The following is an 18,663-nucleotide window of genomic DNA, read 5'->3' on the forward strand; positions in this document are numbered from 1 at the left end:
CAGCTATTTTTATTCTACAATGTTTCAATTTTATTTATGCTTGTCTTAACAGGAGGCACAGGATCTTATTCATAAACAGCAACATTGCCAAATATTATCACTGAAATTATTACAAAGCCTGAAATGAAACCATGTTCTGCTTTGTTACTCTGTGATACCAGAAATCACAAACATATCATAAGAATTATTTAATAAATCTTTTCTTCCCTCCCCCAGAGCAAAACTGCAGAGGAAAGCATATAACTTTGCTTCATCAGTTTTAATCACAGCACATGCAAGATAAATAGTATTTAATTTGTATACACTTACACTCTATTTCAGGTCAATAAGTAAATAAAAATCAATTTAAACCTTGTTAAGCCAAGAAAATAGAAGAAACAACCCAAGTTTTCAGATGTAAAATCTACATTGAAATGTCAACCACACAACTTTTTAACTTTATAGTCTTTAAATATTATTTTTTATCTCTCCACGCTGTAGATTCTATTTGCCAATATGTCTTTGGCTCTTGATGACACCACAAAATTCTTAGGTTATGCTATAAATGAAACTAATAGTAAGGTTACTGGAGAGATGATAGTCCATACAGCACCATTTTTATAAAATTTCTTATAATGCCACCTGTTATTAAAGATAGTCAATTAAATTCTGTCCTGTTACTTGCTGTGAAAAGAACTGTCACAACTGCTGTTCAACTCTCCCATTCACAAGTAGGAAAAGAAAAATTTACCAAATGAAATAATAGATCTAGGAGTACTAAGCTGTATTACTGAATAGTGATACTGAAGTACATAGTCTAACACCAAAAACTGATTTCAAACCATGTTTGAAACAGTAGAATCTATCTGTTAATTTAAAAAAAACGAACAACCTTGCAAAATTTATCAGCACTTCTGTTCCAACAGTTCACGTTTCTAGATGCCAAACTCACACGGTTGACAGAGAGAAATAAAATTAACTAAAATATCAAATATTATGTATTTACAGTACAAAATTATTTTCTAAGCAAAAGAAATTATGTTCTGTAAGACAGAAAGATAAATTTATCTGTCAGTTCAGAAAAGCATCTTACCTGCGAAGTGATATTAAGTGTAACTGCATCAAGACCACCTGACAACATTCCCTGAGTGTCAGCAAGAGTCAAAGTGACACTACCATCTCCTCCAACTCCTGATGAAGACATCACCAAATTCTGTGCAGAAACTGCAGACTGAGATATGGGTGTTGCTGGAGGAAGGTTTGTTCCCCCTGTTGTATTAAGTTCTGGAACATATGCAAAAAAAAAAAATCTGTTACATACATAAACACTAAACTACAAATTTATTTTAAGTGAACTTAGTAATTTCTGTTTCCCATTGCTAGGATTTTCTGTTGTGGAATCAACAAAATCAGTTAAAACTGCTAATCAAGAACCGAAAGTTATCAGTCAGATGATAAAATTAGAAAAATTACATTTAAGTGTAGCTTCATGAACACAGCATTGCACTCACAGGTGGTCACAAGCGTATGCAAACACATATAGGTAGAAATTCATAAACATACTTAAAATCTCAAAATTTGAGTACTAGAGCAAATTTGCTATTTTATCGCTTCTGCAGTGAAGCCACCAGCTTTTGTCATCCTACAGTTTATAGATATAATTCTTCAATACTCCTTTAACTGCCTCAAAGTACTAATTTAAGACATGTCTTCTTGTTTTCATTTTTCTCCTATTGTGTGGAATAAAATTCATTTAAACTGACATAACAATTTAAAGCTTGTGAGAAAACACACAAAACATTCAAAGTTCCTGAATCATGACATGCAAGATTATACCATTTAGTTCTAATATTTACTTTTTAAACAAAATATTATTTGTTTAGAATAAATATTGTATGAATACCTGGAGCATTTAGTGAGGGGCCCTGAGAAAGAAGCTGGTCATTGCTTATAGTTAATGTAGCACCTGTAGTCTGACTGCTGATGGTTGGTGCTGTCAGCCTTAAGCCAGTGTTCAGATCAGTGCTTCCAGAATTATGCTGAATAAGATCTTGGCCTGAATAGAAATAAGTCCTAATGTAACCGGAATCGTCTCAGCATTATTCTGCTACTGTTCTTATAATAGATCATAAAATAATAAAAGTAGAAAATACAACCAAAACATAAAATTAACTTCTACACATGCAGATTTTTATGCAGCAGTTTGACAAGTTTTTAATACAGATGTGATTATGCAAATCCAGATACTAACATGTCCAGAAATACCTGAGATTAGTAATATTTAGACAAATATGGATCTTACTTCTCTAGATTCAAAGCACCAACTTGACCAATCTATAAAAATCCAGCTGTTAACTGAGGCTATGAATAGAACACTGAACTAATCTAACGTGTTCTCAAGGTAAATGCGTTTGGGTTTCAAATGTCGATTTGGGGAGTATCTTCTAAAGCTGATGAATATAAGAAAAATATGCCATGGGAAAACTGTGGACTGTGAAAATCCTCATATGCCAGTGTATAGGTACTTTATGAAACAGATCTGGTATCATTAAAGATTTTTGAAAACACAAACCAGATATTGTAAGAGTGATTTCTTGAGGACTTCCTGATGAGGTCGCAGTAGTAGATCCTGAAGCATGAGCTAGAACTTGACTCAAACTGGAATTATTTATGGTCAACATTATCTCATGTTGTCCATTTGTAGATGACACCATACCCTGTGAAGTCATGACTTGAGTAATGTCTTGTGCACCTAAATGAAAGTGGTAGGAAAAAAAAAAATTCCATGAATATCCTTTGGTGCAATTTTTGACACAACTTTTTAAAGCACTGAGCTACCATAATCGATGCAGCCAAAGGGAGATGCTAGAACGTGCAGGAGAAAGTATAATTTTTTTTTCACATCCAATTTATTTCTCTGCAGTTAAGATTTTCTGAATGAAGGTTTTGTATTTTACTCAAAACTATGGAAGTTCTTAAGCATTTTCATTATATAGAATCATAGAATGGCCTGGATTGGAAGGGACTCTAAAGATTACATGGTGCCAACTACCCTGTCATGGGCAGGGATGATTTCCACTACACCAAGCTGCTCAAAACCCCATTCAACCTGGCCTTGAACACTTCCAGGGATGGAGCATCCACAGCTTCTATGGGCAACCTGCTCCAGTGCCTCACCACCTTCACAGTAAGAACTTCTTCCTACTATCTAATCTAAATCTACTCTATAATTCACCTTCTGAAAAAAATTGTATTAAGAAAGGGTAACACAAAGCTGTAAAATTTGCTGAAGAAGCTCAAGCAAGAACTGCAAGTTTATTTTATTAAAATGAGATGTTTGGTGGCAGTGGGGAGAGGCAGAGGCGTGACTTTCTCACTGTGAATAATACCCTGAGTAAAATTAAGAAATTGAACGCACAATAAAACTACTGACAGTGCTTACCATTAGCGCTGGTTGTCAGCACGGACTCCTGCTCAGACAGGGACCCTATTGTCATGTTAGCAGATGATGTTACTGTGGGTTGCAAAGACAAGCCTGATATAGGCTGAATAACCACATTAGCTGGCACTGCATTTTCTGTTGCCTGGAGGGAGGGATTCTGTGGAGCCATGGTGGGATCTCCTGTCAGCTGCTGAGTAAGTAAATTACTCTGCTGTAATGTCTGCTGTAGGATACTTGGATCAATCTGAAAAACAATTTTTCAGCAATCAATCTGAAGTTAACAAACTGGGTTAAATGAATATTCTTGAGTCCAGAATACATATTTACTGCATAGAGAGTATATACAGTACTGAAAATTTATAATTAACAATTTAAAATTTAAATTTAGTTTTTATGTGTCTGTATATAGCCAGTCTCTAAAGTGGCTATGTAACCAGTCTATTCAGATTCACTTTCCCTCCCTTCCTTCAGCAAAATGTTTGGGAAATCATGATCAGTTACATATCAGCGTGCCTGGCCCCAGGTAAACACACTGCTGATATTCTGTACTGTCCTATGAGTGCATGTAATGCTTATCACAGTCTGCAAGCCTTTGAAAGTGAAAAGGCACGGAGCAGAGAGAAGATTGATAGCAGAAATTATTTAATTTTTCAGCTTCTAGGGGTCATTAAGGTATCATTTCACAAGCCAACAACTGTTCTCTATACTTAAAGATAAGACATCTTCCTCTTCAGAGATATTTAGCAGTTGAGAAAAACAAAATGAAAATATCTCCATTTTATGCTAAAAAGTCCTTGAATAGAGGGACTATGAGCAACTCAATGCAACTCTGCAGATGTCCCTTCCCTGACCCGGGGGTTGTACCTGGTGACCTCCAGAGGGTTCCTCCAACAACAGTAATTCTGTGCAACTGATCAAACACAACCATGTTCAAGAAAATCAGTTTCACACACCTCAAGAACTTTTAAATGCAATAATCTCACCTCTTTCTGCCATTCTTTTTACTAGTTCAGTGGGAATTTAAATTGTGAATTCAACTGTTAAAAGCTTGCAAAGTAACACAGTGACTTATGTTTAGAAAAGAACACTCCATGCAATAATTTGGGTTTGTTTCGGGGGGTGGGTGGGTGCCTTTTGGAGGTTGGGTGGGAGCCTAAAGTAATTTTGAAGTGTAAAGACAAAATGCAATTAAAAGAAAAAAAATACACATTTTAAAGCAGTTTGTCAAAATCCCTGAGAGGTAAAAAAATCCTGAAAAAAATGAAAGAAACCAAACCAGAAACATACCCCACTGTGCAGCTATTTTTTAAGTCTTCTAACATTGTACAAGTGATACAGTATGTTACTAGCTCACTCAAGAACTCTTCCAGAATTATGTAGGCTCCTTAAATATTCTTCAGCCCTCAAAGTGACACTACAGAATTAAAAGCAAGGAACGGTGAGCAACTTACCTGTAACGTTATGTTGTTAATACCAGTGGCATCTATTCCAGAAATCTGAACATTTTGTCCAACCAGATTAGCAGCAAGTTGTAACTGTATTCCTTCAAGAGTGGCCAAGCTACCATCTGTCAAGGACACAGTTAAGTCACCTCCAGCTACCAAAGAAAACAGTTATATTGTAATGTTTTTATTTACCATTACTGACTACCTCTTTCAGCGTGCTTATTTTTAGAAATTAAATCACACACACATTTATTTATGACAAGAAAGATAATTTGAAGTACAGAATTTGACTATAAAGAAATTTGACTGCCTGTTTTAAAGCTTCATAAATTCCATGTGATTTAAGGATTGCTATTTAGGCACTACCTAGTGGCTTACAAAACAAGAATCCCTCCAGAGTAGCACTAGAAACCTGGAGAAATTTGGCTTAGATTTCCTTGGAGAGTGTGCTGCACCTAAACAAAGCAGCACACGCACAGGGTATTTACATTCTGTTCATTTACTCTGAACGTACACATGAAAGTTACTGCAGCATTTTGCACAGCACAGACATGGTTCAGTATCAAACTGTCAAAGTTCATCCTCCATACATACATGGATGAAAATAAAGGGGCATTAACAATTGAAATCTAAAAGTCTTTAGAACTTGGAAAGGTTCTAATTTCAAAAGCTGAATAGGCCATCTCTACAAAAGGTCTTGACAGCACATATGTAAAAAGTCATCTTGTGTTTGATGTACCCTTCTTCTCCAAACACCTTGAGTGTGATCAACCAGTTTCCTTTGGCTGATGCTTCAGAAACACCTATCATTTCCTCTTTGGAATTCTTTAGTATAATAAATCTGGTTTACAATGCACCCAAAAAATACCTGCTCTGGCCAAAACCCACATTACTAGCCTCAATTTAAGAAGGTCTTTTTTTAGGACATCTGAACAAGCTAAACACTTCATCTTACTATGTTCAAAAATCCAAGCAAACAAATCAATTGATTCCTCATCACAAGTTTATCACTAACTGTGCCTGTCAAATAACATCAGTATCTTCTGAACATCAACAATTTGTTCATTTTGGACAACAGCTTAGATCAAATCAGATAAGCTGGAATGGCTACAGTTAAGTATGAGACTGATATAATACTCTGAATTTGTGGGCATACCTGCAAAATCACAGACATGTACTGAAAAAAATGCCAAAGCACATAAAATCAAAGTCTCACTTTCAGAAATGACAGACAGTCCAAGACCCACAATTTAAGTAGTACATTAAGAGTACCAAGGGATGTCTCCATAACACTATTCTGCTTTTAAAATTGTCCCTGCCCCAAGTTTACCTGAACACTTACACAAACATTGGGTCAGTGAGCACTTACACAAAAAATACCTGAAAAAAAGTTAGAAATTAGCAAGGATCATTATCAAAAGGTCACTTTCTTGCAACATGAAGCATGTTGGGAGTTCTATGCCAGTTGGTCTCAAAGAATGGCCTGTGGCACATTCAATGTGCTAATGCAGCTGTAGTCACTGTCAATTGGTGAGACTTCATATCTTAGGCACTTAATTATCTAACATACAGACCTACACTACTAGTTTTTTGTATTGTTAAAGAGTTTTCTTGCTTTGTTTTGAGGTTGGGGGTCTTTTGGTTGGTTTTATTTTGGTGTGGGTGTTTTTTTTTTTTTATTTTGGAAAAATAACTACACATGTACTGCAGAGGATATGCACTTAAAAAGACCCTCTTCATTATTCACATAAATAACCAGTGTAGACAAACAGAGTAACTGTTTTGCTTCTTTTCTTTTTAAATAAAACCAAGAAAGTATTACCACAAAGAATACAAGTACTCCAGCTATTTATAATCTGCATTTTTTTCCTCTCGGCAGTGCAATACCACAGCAGAACTGAAGAGACTTTTAGGTGAACTGCATATATTTTTCTTTCATTCTTAAATAAGTAAATTTCTATTCATGTCACGATTGTGCATCAAACCATGAATTCAGTAAAACTCTTACCTGTTTGGCAAACAGCATTTGGCAAAACTTTCCAAACTCTAATAGAAAGCAAATTTCATAACTTGATCACCACACCACCACCACCACCCCATCCATTTTTACCTGACACTGAAGCAGGCAGGATAGCCTGGCCCACAAGTCCTTGTTGAAGTAAATTTTGATCAAACTGACTCGTCAAAACAGAGTTATTCATGATGAAAACATTAGGGTCTGTTGAGGATGAATTAAGAAGACTGACTGGCTGTAATCCCTCAGTTGAAGTCCGGGCAACAGGCTTCCTAACTTTCTTTGTATCTGGTTTATAATGACACTGTATGTGGGTTTTTCTGCGCCCTGAAGTACGAAACCGCAAGTCACAGTGTGGGCATTTGAAGGGCTTTGCTCCCGTATGCAGGCGCATGTGGACTTTTAGACTGCCTTTTGTAGAAAAAGAATTACTGCACACATGACAACAGAAGAGCTTCTGGCCTAGAAAAGTTTCAAAACCAGAAAGATAAGTGATTAAACTTCTAAAAAGATTGAGAGGACTAAATCATCCATTTAACAAACTCCAAAACAGATTCTAAACTAATTTGAACAGAATAAATTAGAAATAATTGGACTTCATAATTTGGCTGCTTTTCAGATGAATAAAGGTTGTCAATGAAGAGCATATTACATTTTTCCTTTTACTAAAACTCCATACGTTTTTAAAGCTTTCATGCAGAATCTTATTTGATCACCTTCATACCTCTGTCATTCTCCTCATCTCATCTTCCTGACTAATCCAGTTATTTCAACTACACAGGTCATAAACTGGAGAATTAAAAGTTTCATCTTGTCCTCTTCAGCATTTGGCTCCTACTAAATTAGCCACTCATTTCCTTTTTAATTCCAGCAGCTTTATTATTCTGTTTCAATGCTGCCTTAACTAACCAGTATTAATGGATTACAATTAAGTAATTATTAAAATTAAGTGAGATAACATTCTAAAACAAAATATCAACCCCACAAAGTAATCCAGAAGTACAGAAATCTGGTCTATACATATACAGACCTCTTTGTCTCACCTTTCAGAGCGCATAATGTCTGAAAATATCCTTGGTCTTAAATAGAATTTTTAATGTACTACAAGTAACAGCAAACTACAGAGTTTATTCTTTGAACCACACACACAGCTATACAATTCACAAAAAGCATAATGCAACTATCTGGCAGAAAATGTGTGACTGCAGCTGAAAACCCACTATTATTCCTGATATTCCCAGACCTTCCAGCACAATATCGCTTCCTAGCTAAACAAGGGAAGGAAACCAATGCCTTTGGTAAAGAAATCACAAGAGCAATATGTGCCTGTGAGTCCTGCTATTGAGTTCTAGTTTCCATTTACACAGAAGAATCTCTCATCAATTTCCTGAACTACAAGTCAACCAACTTCAAATTACTAAACCCTGGCATACTGTTGTCACTTTCTGTTAAACAAAACTACATAAACCTCTGACAATGTTCCGTTTCAAGAAATGAAGAAGAAAGAGCCCAATAACATGAACCACTGAAACAATGGGAATCTGGGCTGCAGCAAAGTCATCTACCACATTCACAGTACCACAGAGGAAGCCATCCAGCAGTCTTTCCCACTAAATAAAAAATCCTTAGCCGTTGGGAGAAAGGGGGGTGGAAAAATAAGAGAGAGGGACAGTGAGAGAGAGAGAGAGGAAAACCAACAAAAAAAAAAAAGCAGGAAGGAACAAACAGAACATCTGAAGTCCTGTTATTTAAATATGCAATGAGATTATGAGCTGATTCCTGGGCCTTTTGTGTAAATACTAGGAATCTGAAAAGAAAAAAAAAAAGATGGTTGAACTGTTTTCAATAGTTTAGTAGTTTTGAGTTAGCGTCCACAAGGGAAACTTGGAGGGAAGATGATCACAAATTCAGATGAGAAGTCATCAAGGAATGGCAAACACTAAACTGGCACTGTTTCCAAATATAGCAAAAATTAAATGTGTTTTATGCCATTGACATGCCACACTATGGGCTACACAGCTAACATGTTAACAAGAACTGAAATCAGGAATATATCTGAAAGAACTGTAATCAGGAAACTGGACAAGCAATGAAGGCAGAAATGCAATAGCATGGGACTTCAGTTATCCCACTTGATGCTACATCAGGATGCAGAAGCTAAGTGTTCATATACACCTCACTGAGAAACCTCCAATCTTTCAGTAAAGCTCCAAACTAATTCTCTGGATCAATGCTGATTACAGATGATATTGGGTAGGTTCCTATGCAGGCAACTTTCATTTACAGGTGAGGAACAGAGTAGCTTTTCAAACTGAACTATTTTTAGGGGAGTTACAGATATTAATATTGTAAAAACTTTTTTATTGTTCATTTAAATAAATTATGTATCTCTCAATATAAAACAAATGAACTATCAGATTAAGACAGCTTTCCAGAAAGAAATCCAGGCTCAAATGCAGAAAACTGCATATTAGCTGAACTTCATCCAGCACAAGCTGGCCCAAGTATAAAAGAACATGGGAAAAAACTCCCATAAGATAAAACGAATTACAACAGGGAAAAGGTGATGTGGCTTTTGCAGTGAAAATTATACCTCATGAATCTGCAAGCGCTCTTTGAAGAAGATCAGATTTTCACTGTATCTGGATTTTTATCTGGAATTTTACACTGGTTTTATACAAAAAGACCTTAATAAAAATGCTGTCGCAGGCTGAAAGAGTCTTTTCATGAACTAAAGAAAATCAGTTCTAAGATGGAATACAAATGGCTTATATGGACAATTTTCACAAGGCTGTAAGTTAGCAGAAGAGCTCTTAAACACCTGAGCAAGGACTCAAACTGTCAAAACTGTACTATATGTAATGTGAAAGAGAGAATGAATAGCAGGTTGGGAAAGTCTGTTTAAGGATGTTAAAATAATAATTTACAAAGCTCCATTATATATTATCAAAAAGTCTGTACAACCATAAAGAGCTTAAAAATTAGGAAGGGGAAACAATTTATCTTTATTTCTCAAATAAAAATCTAGTGGGCTTAGGAACAAAATTATCAAGACAGCAAACTGAAAATCAAACTTGCATCCAGGAACTTACTACTACTGACTGTACTGAAGGCCATTCCTTTTTACCGTTTTTCTGCGTTCTGAAAACAACTGGATAAAACTAATGTAAAATATTCCATTAAAGCTAGCAAGCAAAGAGATGCAATCGCTTATTCAGAGTCCCACAGTTTGTAAAGTGCTTGAACATGGAGGTAATGTGACACCATCCCTGCTTTGTTCCGTTCATTATCCTTACTATCTGCTACTGTCTGTCCTGATCTACGCTACAATTCCATGTAATGAGTACTATTTCTTACTAAACAACAGTAGAAAGTACAAATACAGTAAAATGAAGAAGGAGCTTCCATGAGCAAAATAATAATGCATTACAGCACTAAAAGCTTTCTGCCTTCTTTTTTTTTTTTTTTTATTTTTGGAAAGAGATCATAATGAGATTTAACAGAACTGTAGACAGTTTTAGAAATTAATTAGTTCAGGACTGGGTTTATTACAGAAGTTCAGTAGTAAGAAGAAAACAAGTATGAAAGATTTAGAAGGTTTTTTTTTAAATTAGAGCAAAACTGTAGTTGAAAAATACTACTATTAAAATCAGATCTCTCTCAGAAATACAAAAACCTACCCTAAAAATTTAAATATTACAGATACTACATTTACATTCAACTTTCAAGATTCAAACAGCTGAATGCTCAAAATTTTTGAACTCTTACTTTCCATTTTACATAGCAGCACAAACATTAATGTTTATAGGGTTTTTTTCTCTAACATAGTTATATAAGATTCCCTCAACTCCACCTTCTTACTCAGGAAAATCATTTATCATTAAAATACTACAGAAGATCTGACATGAACATATTCAGGACAATTACATAGACAGGTTTTTGCATGAGCTAAGACCATGCTTTAGAATTCTAGAGAAGGCTGTAATAAGATGGTTTATTCAGAATATTCTGATGTGATTCATTTGATGGTGTCACAAGTACCAAATTTCCCCTAGCACTGCCATCCACAGTTCCAAATACTAGATCACAGTGAAACATAGCATTCCTTGCCAAATCTAACGGCTTTGCAAAAGCAAACAGCTTCTAAACAAAGACATGCAAAACCTTACTGACCTGTGTGTGTTTTAACATGGCAATCCAGAGTGGATTTTACAGTGAAACTCTTTCCACATTCATCGCACTTATACGGCTTCTCTCCAGTATGGATACGAACATGCCTAATAATTCCAGGATACATGTACAAGTGAAATTCTACTTCTATGTCAGTTTGTACAAGTATTTATTTTCTATCTTATTCATTTTAGAATTAATTAAATACTTATGCTAGCATTACACTAGGCTGAACAAGAAGATTTAAGTATTTGCATTTTTTCAACAGATTTCTACTTGTTTTTATATGCAAGTATTAGAGCAAGAAAAAACAATTTATTCTAAAACTTCATAATAATAACTTTCATACTGCAGGAAAATAAATATGAAAAAGCTGGATTAGTCATATTCAGAATATGTAACATTTTGACACATTTTTAAACCACTGTGAAAAAGAAAAATGTATGTAAATATTAGCTGAACTTCAATTTGGACATAAAGAGTTATATGAAACTGTTATTACTAAAGTTTTTGGTGAACTATTCAGCAAATTAAAAACATATGAACATTTTCCATTCCTCACCTTACTAAATCACTGGGTTTTTTAAAGCTTTTGGGACAATAACTGCAACAGTTGGCATATTTGGGCTCTGCTTCCAGTTCTGCTTGCTTATCTTTGATCTCACTAATTCTGTCTTTCTCTGCAGCTGACTGGACAAGAACTTTTTCTGAAACAGTGGCACTTTCTTGAGGCCTAATCTTTGCCAGTTCTGCTGTCTCTTCTTCTGTAAAAGTTATGACACCAGGACGAGATTTTCTGGAAGTTCTTTCAGAGCTTTCATCATCATCTTCAACACAAGCAACTATTAAGTAAAAAAAAAAAAAAAAACCAAAACCAAAACAAAAACCACATTTCTGTTTAGCTGAACACATTATCTGTCAGCTGAAATTACAAAAATAGAAGGATTTATTATTAAACACACAGGCACTACATTTTGTTCTTGGACTTGCACTACTATGGACTTGAATCTCTTTCAGAGGTCTAACTACTCATGTCTGCACTTAATTTTAAAAAAAGCTGCATTTATGATTCTTATCCTTATAATACATAACACAGGTTAAGTAATACGTGACAAAAGATCTACTTTAGTGACATACTAAAACAGCTATGTCACATACAATACCTTTAATGCACTGGACAGATCCTGGAAAACTAGTTTATTTAAACAATTCAGATAACAGAGCAATTTCAGCAGCTCTAAACAGCAGACATTAATCATGCTGGAAGCTTATTTTGTACCATTACTGTTATAGCATTCATGTAATCCACCAAAACATCTGTATTTCTTATGTAGTAAGGACTGTAAAAGTAAAAATGAAATCATTTACCTCCCCCTCCTGTATCTGTAGCTGCTGCTACAGCTGAGGAGACTGCCTGATGTTTTTTCATATGTTTTTTGCAGTGAACAGTTGTTCGAAAGCTTTCATCACAGAATGGGCACTTGTAAGGCTTCATGCTCATGTGAGTTGCCATGTGCCTGGTAAGGCTGCCATTAGTTGTGAAGGAGGTATTGCAAATGCTACAGCTGAATGCTTTAACTCCTTAAAGTAACAGAAACAAATAAGTAGCATGCTATTTGTTTAAGTTTACTCACACAGGACATTTACAAAACCCAAACATGGGTTAAGCTAATATAGAGCTGGTATGCTCTGTTTACCTGTATGAGTCTTCTCATGTGACTTAAGAACTCCCGAGGAAACAAAACCACGGCCACAGAGCTGGCATTTATAAGGTTTCTCACCAGTATGTGATCGTACATGTTGTTTCAAATGGCTGGATTTCTTAAAACCCTTGTTGCAATATTCACATCTATGAGAAGAAAATAGCTTTCATTAGTTTCATGTAATTATTAGGCATAATAATTACATAATAATTACATGCAATAATTAGCCATTCAGGAAATTCTGTGACAAAAGCTAGAAGTGTAACATACCTATATGAACGCCTACTTTGATCTTCATTATCCTCAAGAAAATGAGGCCTTTGGGTGTGCAATTCAAGTTCTTCCTGTGATGACTGGTCTTGCATCAAGCGAGTGGTCTAAAAATCAAAGCCTCAAGTGAGTTTCAGTAACACAATATTTAAATATAGTCTCACAAATAGGCAAGAAAAAAAATTACAGCATTTAGAGTCAACACAAGTAATTCAATTTATGCTTTCATATATTTTGACAGGAAATTAAGAGTGCAATGTAATACCTCACTCTTCCATAGTGAGAAGGAAAGCATAAAAATGTTCAGCTACTGGAATAACCAGACAACATAGCACACTTACACTTCCCTGAATCTCCACAAAAACATATCTGAATTGTTTAGATTTTCTACTGTTTGAGGAGTTAAATTTAAAACTAGATCAGCCATTTTAAACACTGAATAAGCAGCAAAACATAGTGCTGCTGACAAACTCCACTACTTTCTGAACATTCCTGTAAGTAAAAGCTACAACAGAATAATCCTTGAGAGCAAGAAATTTCAGAATTGAAGACAAGGAAACCAAAGCCTGTAGGCTGAAATGACTCAAACTCTTCCAGATCCTAAAACCCACATCAGTTCTCTGACAACATTTGCACTTTGCAAACAAGCTTCAAGGGACAGCAACTCATAGAGATCATCATGGTAAATAAATTACAACAGATTGTCTTCATGCTAGGTACTTCTAATGTCATAAAAAGTTATATTTAAACTGTATTTTTTAGCAATTGAGCCCTCTTACAAATTTAACTGAGAAACATACAAAAAAATAACTACACTGCAATATGCAAGTTCCATGAATGATCACTAAAGATTTGTAATGCTTTTTTAAATTGCTTGTCTATAGACATATAGATTTAATAATTAGAAGAGAATATAATGAAATAATGTTAAATTATTTCATAACAGTATATCCTTTCCTTCGTTTTAAACTTACAATCCAACTTTATAGTATTTTTTAAGTATAGAGCATCAAAACATACACTTCCTTTTCAGTAACTGTAGTCAAAGCACTTATCCTCTCCTCACCTTTCTATTTTCCAGTTGTTAAACATATGCAATCTAGAGAAGAAAACCTGAAACTTTTCTGACTTCTCGTTTTACCTAATCACCAATGAAGCGGTGCAAGGAAGTCACGATTGAACACAGAAAAATTAATCCTGCCTTCAAGTAGTACTTACTACATTAATAGTGTCTGTGTTTGGAACCTGAAGAAGGGCTGGTGGAGGATAACTCGTTGAAAGAGCCTGAGATTCAAGTGTGCTTGAATCCTGCAGCTGTTGTACAGCTGGAAATTGAGTCTGTTGATTGTAGCTGTCATTCACAGTAAAACCTGCCAGAAATTAAACCAGTCATAAACCTGTAAAATACACTGATTTGGACTTTGAATAACACCACACTTTTCTGAAGACTACCTTCAAAAGAGAGTAAGTAGCATTACCATATAGTAATAGTTGTACTCTTCACTGTTGAGCATCAAAACACACACAAGTTTCTGGCATCTACGTAATAGGCATAACAGGGTTACTTACCATTAGCTGGAATTCTATTGGAAAATCTCCTCCACAGAAAAACACTGTTTGAAGTTCCTTCAGGGTGCCACAATTACCTTAGAGCCATTGAAATTTTGAATTTCTTGTATGTAAGCATGCATGTGTCAAACAGGTTGACCCATCTCCCTTTATCTTGGTTGGTACCAAGCTCCCTTAACTACACTGGAAGCCGATCACAAGGATGCAAAGCTCAGTGGGGAGGATGGCGGGTGAGTGGAGGAGATGACCCAATAGGAGAACTCCAGTTTCTGATAAAGTAACCCCATTTTCTCCTACTTTGGATCTCCTCCACATATCCCCACTCTTTAGATAATAGTAAAGTAGAGCCTCTCAAAGGCAAACTGCAAAGTAAAAAATAAACACACTTTTATTCACATTTCTGGTATAAAAACCTGAAATTTTTCATTTGGTTTTGTTCTTCTGAAATAGCAGATCTTAATCATCTTTTCTAAATGAAAGAACAAAATGACAGAACCAATGATTGAGAGCCAGGGAAATACAGCTCAGATTTCAGTGTTTTTTGATGCTATTTGAGATGTCCTTTTATCAACCCTTTTAAATCTTAATACTTCCAGTATTAAAAAATAACCCACAATGTCACGTGGAAAAAAATTAAAACACAGGTATCAGTAATTAACATATGGACAAAAATTTCAGTACTTCTGTGCAGTTTGCCTTTAGTGGACAAAAAGGGTGAAGATTATGAACACAGGGTAGAAACAAACCCACATCAGATGATCACAGCATCAAAGGCCAAAAAGCAACGCTTAAAGAATGTTTTTGAGCAACAGTAAAACAAAAACCTGGATCTGTTGAGTTTAAGCAGAAATGTTCCCAAAAGACACTTTCCACAGCAGAATATTGTAATCAGTAGAGGAAAAAAACTCCTATTTGTATGCTACTGCTTCCACCATAGAATGAAAACTCACAAATGTAAATAAATCTTGAAAGCATTATTAATCAGGTCATAAGTAGTCACCAAACCTAATGCTGAAACTTGCATATTAAAGTACCACAAGAGTACAAGAAAAAAAGACTCTAAAAGCTGGAACTTGTATCTCAATTGGCCTTTGTGAAATGACAAAAAGTAGCCTGAAGAAAGCAATGAAAACTTCTGCATTGATAAGAGGGTTGCTAATTTCTACTTCTCAAATTAATTTTAGAAGCAACTTTATACAAAAATTACGTTCCCACTACATGGGATGAGAATACAAAAAAAACCAAGACTCAAGAAACTGAAGCAAAGTGATGTTACTTACATGGCCTACATTAAAAAAAACAGCTACTTAATATACTACGTAAAAACCTGAAACTTCTTTTTTAATCAGTAGGTATATTTTACTAGCTAAGAAGCAAAAAAGAAGTTACTGTACTATGACCTATTTCATTTCACAATGTTTGAATAAATTATTGAGATCCTGAAAAATTTCCCAGGATCATGCAACAAAACGCCCAGGAAGAGCATTGAATGTATTTGAGGACAAACTGAAGAAAGAAATGCTACTTCTGAAAGTAGTTTTGGAATAAATACAAACCAAAGCTATAACAAGAATATACATGATGCATAAGGATCAATTTCCTCTCAAAATTTAATATAGTTCTCACAGTTTTGAGCATTCTAAAGGCATCTGCTACTACCATACTACTTCTACAGAACACCACTTAAAAAAACCCCATACCACCAAACACCAGAACCCAGACATTCAGTCTGAGAAAGAAATTTCACCACCTTTATTTTCTGCTCTTGTTTTCATCACTGCTGTTTCCCAGAAGCTTTTGATCAATCTTAAAAGAACAGAGAGTATCTTAAGCTCTGTATAATAAGGGGAACTTCTTACTACGAAGTCCTCTAAATTTGGAATTGGATTTGGTGTTTTTCAGTACAAGTAATCATTTGTGTAGCTTGGGATTTTTTCAGCTTTAGGACATCATCCAACCTTTTATCTTCTATATTAACAAAACATAGCAAAAAACAGAATTCTCTGGAAATCCTTTTACTTAGAGAAAGATGTGTCTTACATGTGAGAATAAGAAAACAACAGTATGATAGTTTGTAGCAAATACAATATTTAATTTAGAAGAAATTTCACATCTTTACTGACAGATCTTTTAAATTCTAGCACTATAAACATCATCATGAGCATGTGCATCTCAGCAGGGATCAGTGACTATCAATTACATATTATGCAGGTTTGCTTCTTAGGCAAAGGCAACCAGCTGGACAGCACTGACTGCAAATACGTGTAAACAGTTACTGAGAGATGAGAATTCTAAGTCCTGAGATTGCAGATCAGCTTCTTAGGAAAGCAAATAGCATTCTGGTGGCAAGGGTATGTTTGTATGGGCTATAGAACTAACAGCATTTGGACTTCTGGGTTTTCAAGATCATTTGCCTAACACCACTATTTGAATTATCATTCAACCATGCTTATAGGGACACTTTAAAGGAAGTAAAGGTGATATAATTTATATGAAAACACATTTGGTGACAGATGATACTCAGTAATCCAAAGACAGTTTCAGATAAAAGACTCATTTTTTGTTCTGACTTCACTTAAAAGTCTTCAAATGAAGATGAACACAGTACAAAGAACTTAAGTCCTTTTCCTCAGCCTCCAAATCTAGCTCAAATGAATCATTTGATACTGCAGCACCCTCATAGGATCTGCACTTCTTTACAAGTCTGGATATATGAAGAAAATAATCTATCTGAATAAACAAGAAATTCAACAGAAGTATTATGAACAAACCTCTGCCAGGTCTATGCAGACCTAGAGATTATCCTCATCTGTCTAAAATGCAAAGACGGGGTTTTTCCCTCAAAAAAGGAAAAAGAAAAATCAAACAACCTTTCAAAGATTTTTTTAAAACTCCTACGTAATTTTATTAATAAACACTGAAGCAAAATATTTAATCAAGAATACAGCCTATAAATATAAAGAATAAAAAAGACAGTGCTTTAAGCTTGAATGTTCTGCCTAGCTGATAGGAAAAAGGAATTAGGAGCATGAAGCACAGATGCAGACATAGGGAGAGGGTCGACCAATTTAACGCATGCATCCGCGCAAATGCTTACCTACCTGAAATTCAAAAATTTTGAAGGGCTCCAGGATCTTCAAGGAAACTTCAAAGAGTTGGGAATCTGTGGATGAGATTCCAAGTAGAATAGGAGACATCTTATACAAATGAGACTTTAAAATGCCCACACCACACATGTTCTGTTTCTCTGTACCAATTTTACAAAGTACTGATGATCAATCTAGGTTTCTGATGATGAAAGAATTGTTTTGTGGGTTCTAGGAGTCTTTCCCCTCCCCAAGAAATCATTTGATATTTATATAATACAGACGACATACACACACAGAAACTGAAGTTTAAACAAGATGACAAAACAAGAGTTACTTATTGGGTTTATAAATTCTAAGGAACCATTAAAAAATACCAAACAAAAACCACCACCACTCTTCAGAATAATGTAGAACAAAAGGCTGCTTTTTTTTTTCCCCCGTAGTGTCTTCTCATTCATTTGAAAAACTGTAAAAGTCAACCAATGAAAATAATCATAGTATTTTAAGAGGATCTGGATCGGTCTTGTTAAATAAAGGCAGAGACTATACTTTTCTTTTCTTTGCACGCAAAGCAGCACAACCTAGAGAATTAAAATTGGCAAATTATACTATTTCTTCATAGTGTGATGCAACTTACCACAGTCAATTAAGTTTTTACAAATGATACTATACAATTAAAAGGGAATGAAACTAATAACAGAGAAGTTTGTGCACACAGAATACCAATTACTAGTTACCAGCTACATGAAGTTACTTCCTGGAGTCAGAAACAAGGAGATCAAGGGATAAGCCAGAGATGTTTCCAAATCAAAACAAATGAAAACCCCTTGAACATTCCCCATCTCAGCAACACCCCCAGGCAGAAAACCCAAAACAATCACTAATAAAATCCAAAACAAAATTAGTAGCTTCATATTACGTAAAAAATCAAGAAATCCAGCTGAGAAAAGCAAAGACAGTCATTTCTTCACTATTTTGCAGG

The 18,663-nt window shown here is 35.1% G+C and overlaps 1 protein-coding gene across 1 annotated transcript in view; it reads right to left on the reverse strand.

The window, feature by feature from the left end:
• Positions 1–18,663, reverse strand: part of ZNF236 (zinc finger protein 236) — a 73,942-nt gene that overhangs the window by 13,050 nt on the left and 42,229 nt on the right. The window contains exons 17-28 of the mRNA XM_053951029.1: positions 14,242–14,393; positions 13,024–13,130; positions 12,748–12,899; positions 12,419–12,631; positions 11,613–11,892; positions 11,054–11,157; positions 6,977–7,342; positions 4,873–5,018; positions 3,422–3,665; positions 2,552–2,731; positions 1,883–2,035; positions 1,073–1,263 (exon numbers count right to left, since the gene is read on the reverse strand). Of these exons, the coding sequence (XP_053807004.1) occupies positions 1,073–1,263; positions 1,883–2,035; positions 2,552–2,731; positions 3,422–3,665; positions 4,873–5,018; positions 6,977–7,342; positions 11,054–11,157; positions 11,613–11,892; positions 12,419–12,631; positions 12,748–12,899; positions 13,024–13,130; positions 14,242–14,393 (2,288 nt within the window). The remainder of the gene's footprint in view (positions 1–1,072; positions 1,264–1,882; positions 2,036–2,551; positions 2,732–3,421; positions 3,666–4,872; positions 5,019–6,976; positions 7,343–11,053; positions 11,158–11,612; positions 11,893–12,418; positions 12,632–12,747; positions 12,900–13,023; positions 13,131–14,241; positions 14,394–18,663) is intronic.

This window comes from Vidua chalybeata, chromosome 1, assembly GCF_026979565.1.
Source record: "Vidua chalybeata isolate OUT-0048 chromosome 1, bVidCha1 merged haplotype, whole genome shotgun sequence".
In the NCBI taxonomy this organism is placed as follows: Eukaryota; Metazoa; Chordata; class Aves; order Passeriformes; family Viduidae; genus Vidua; species Vidua chalybeata.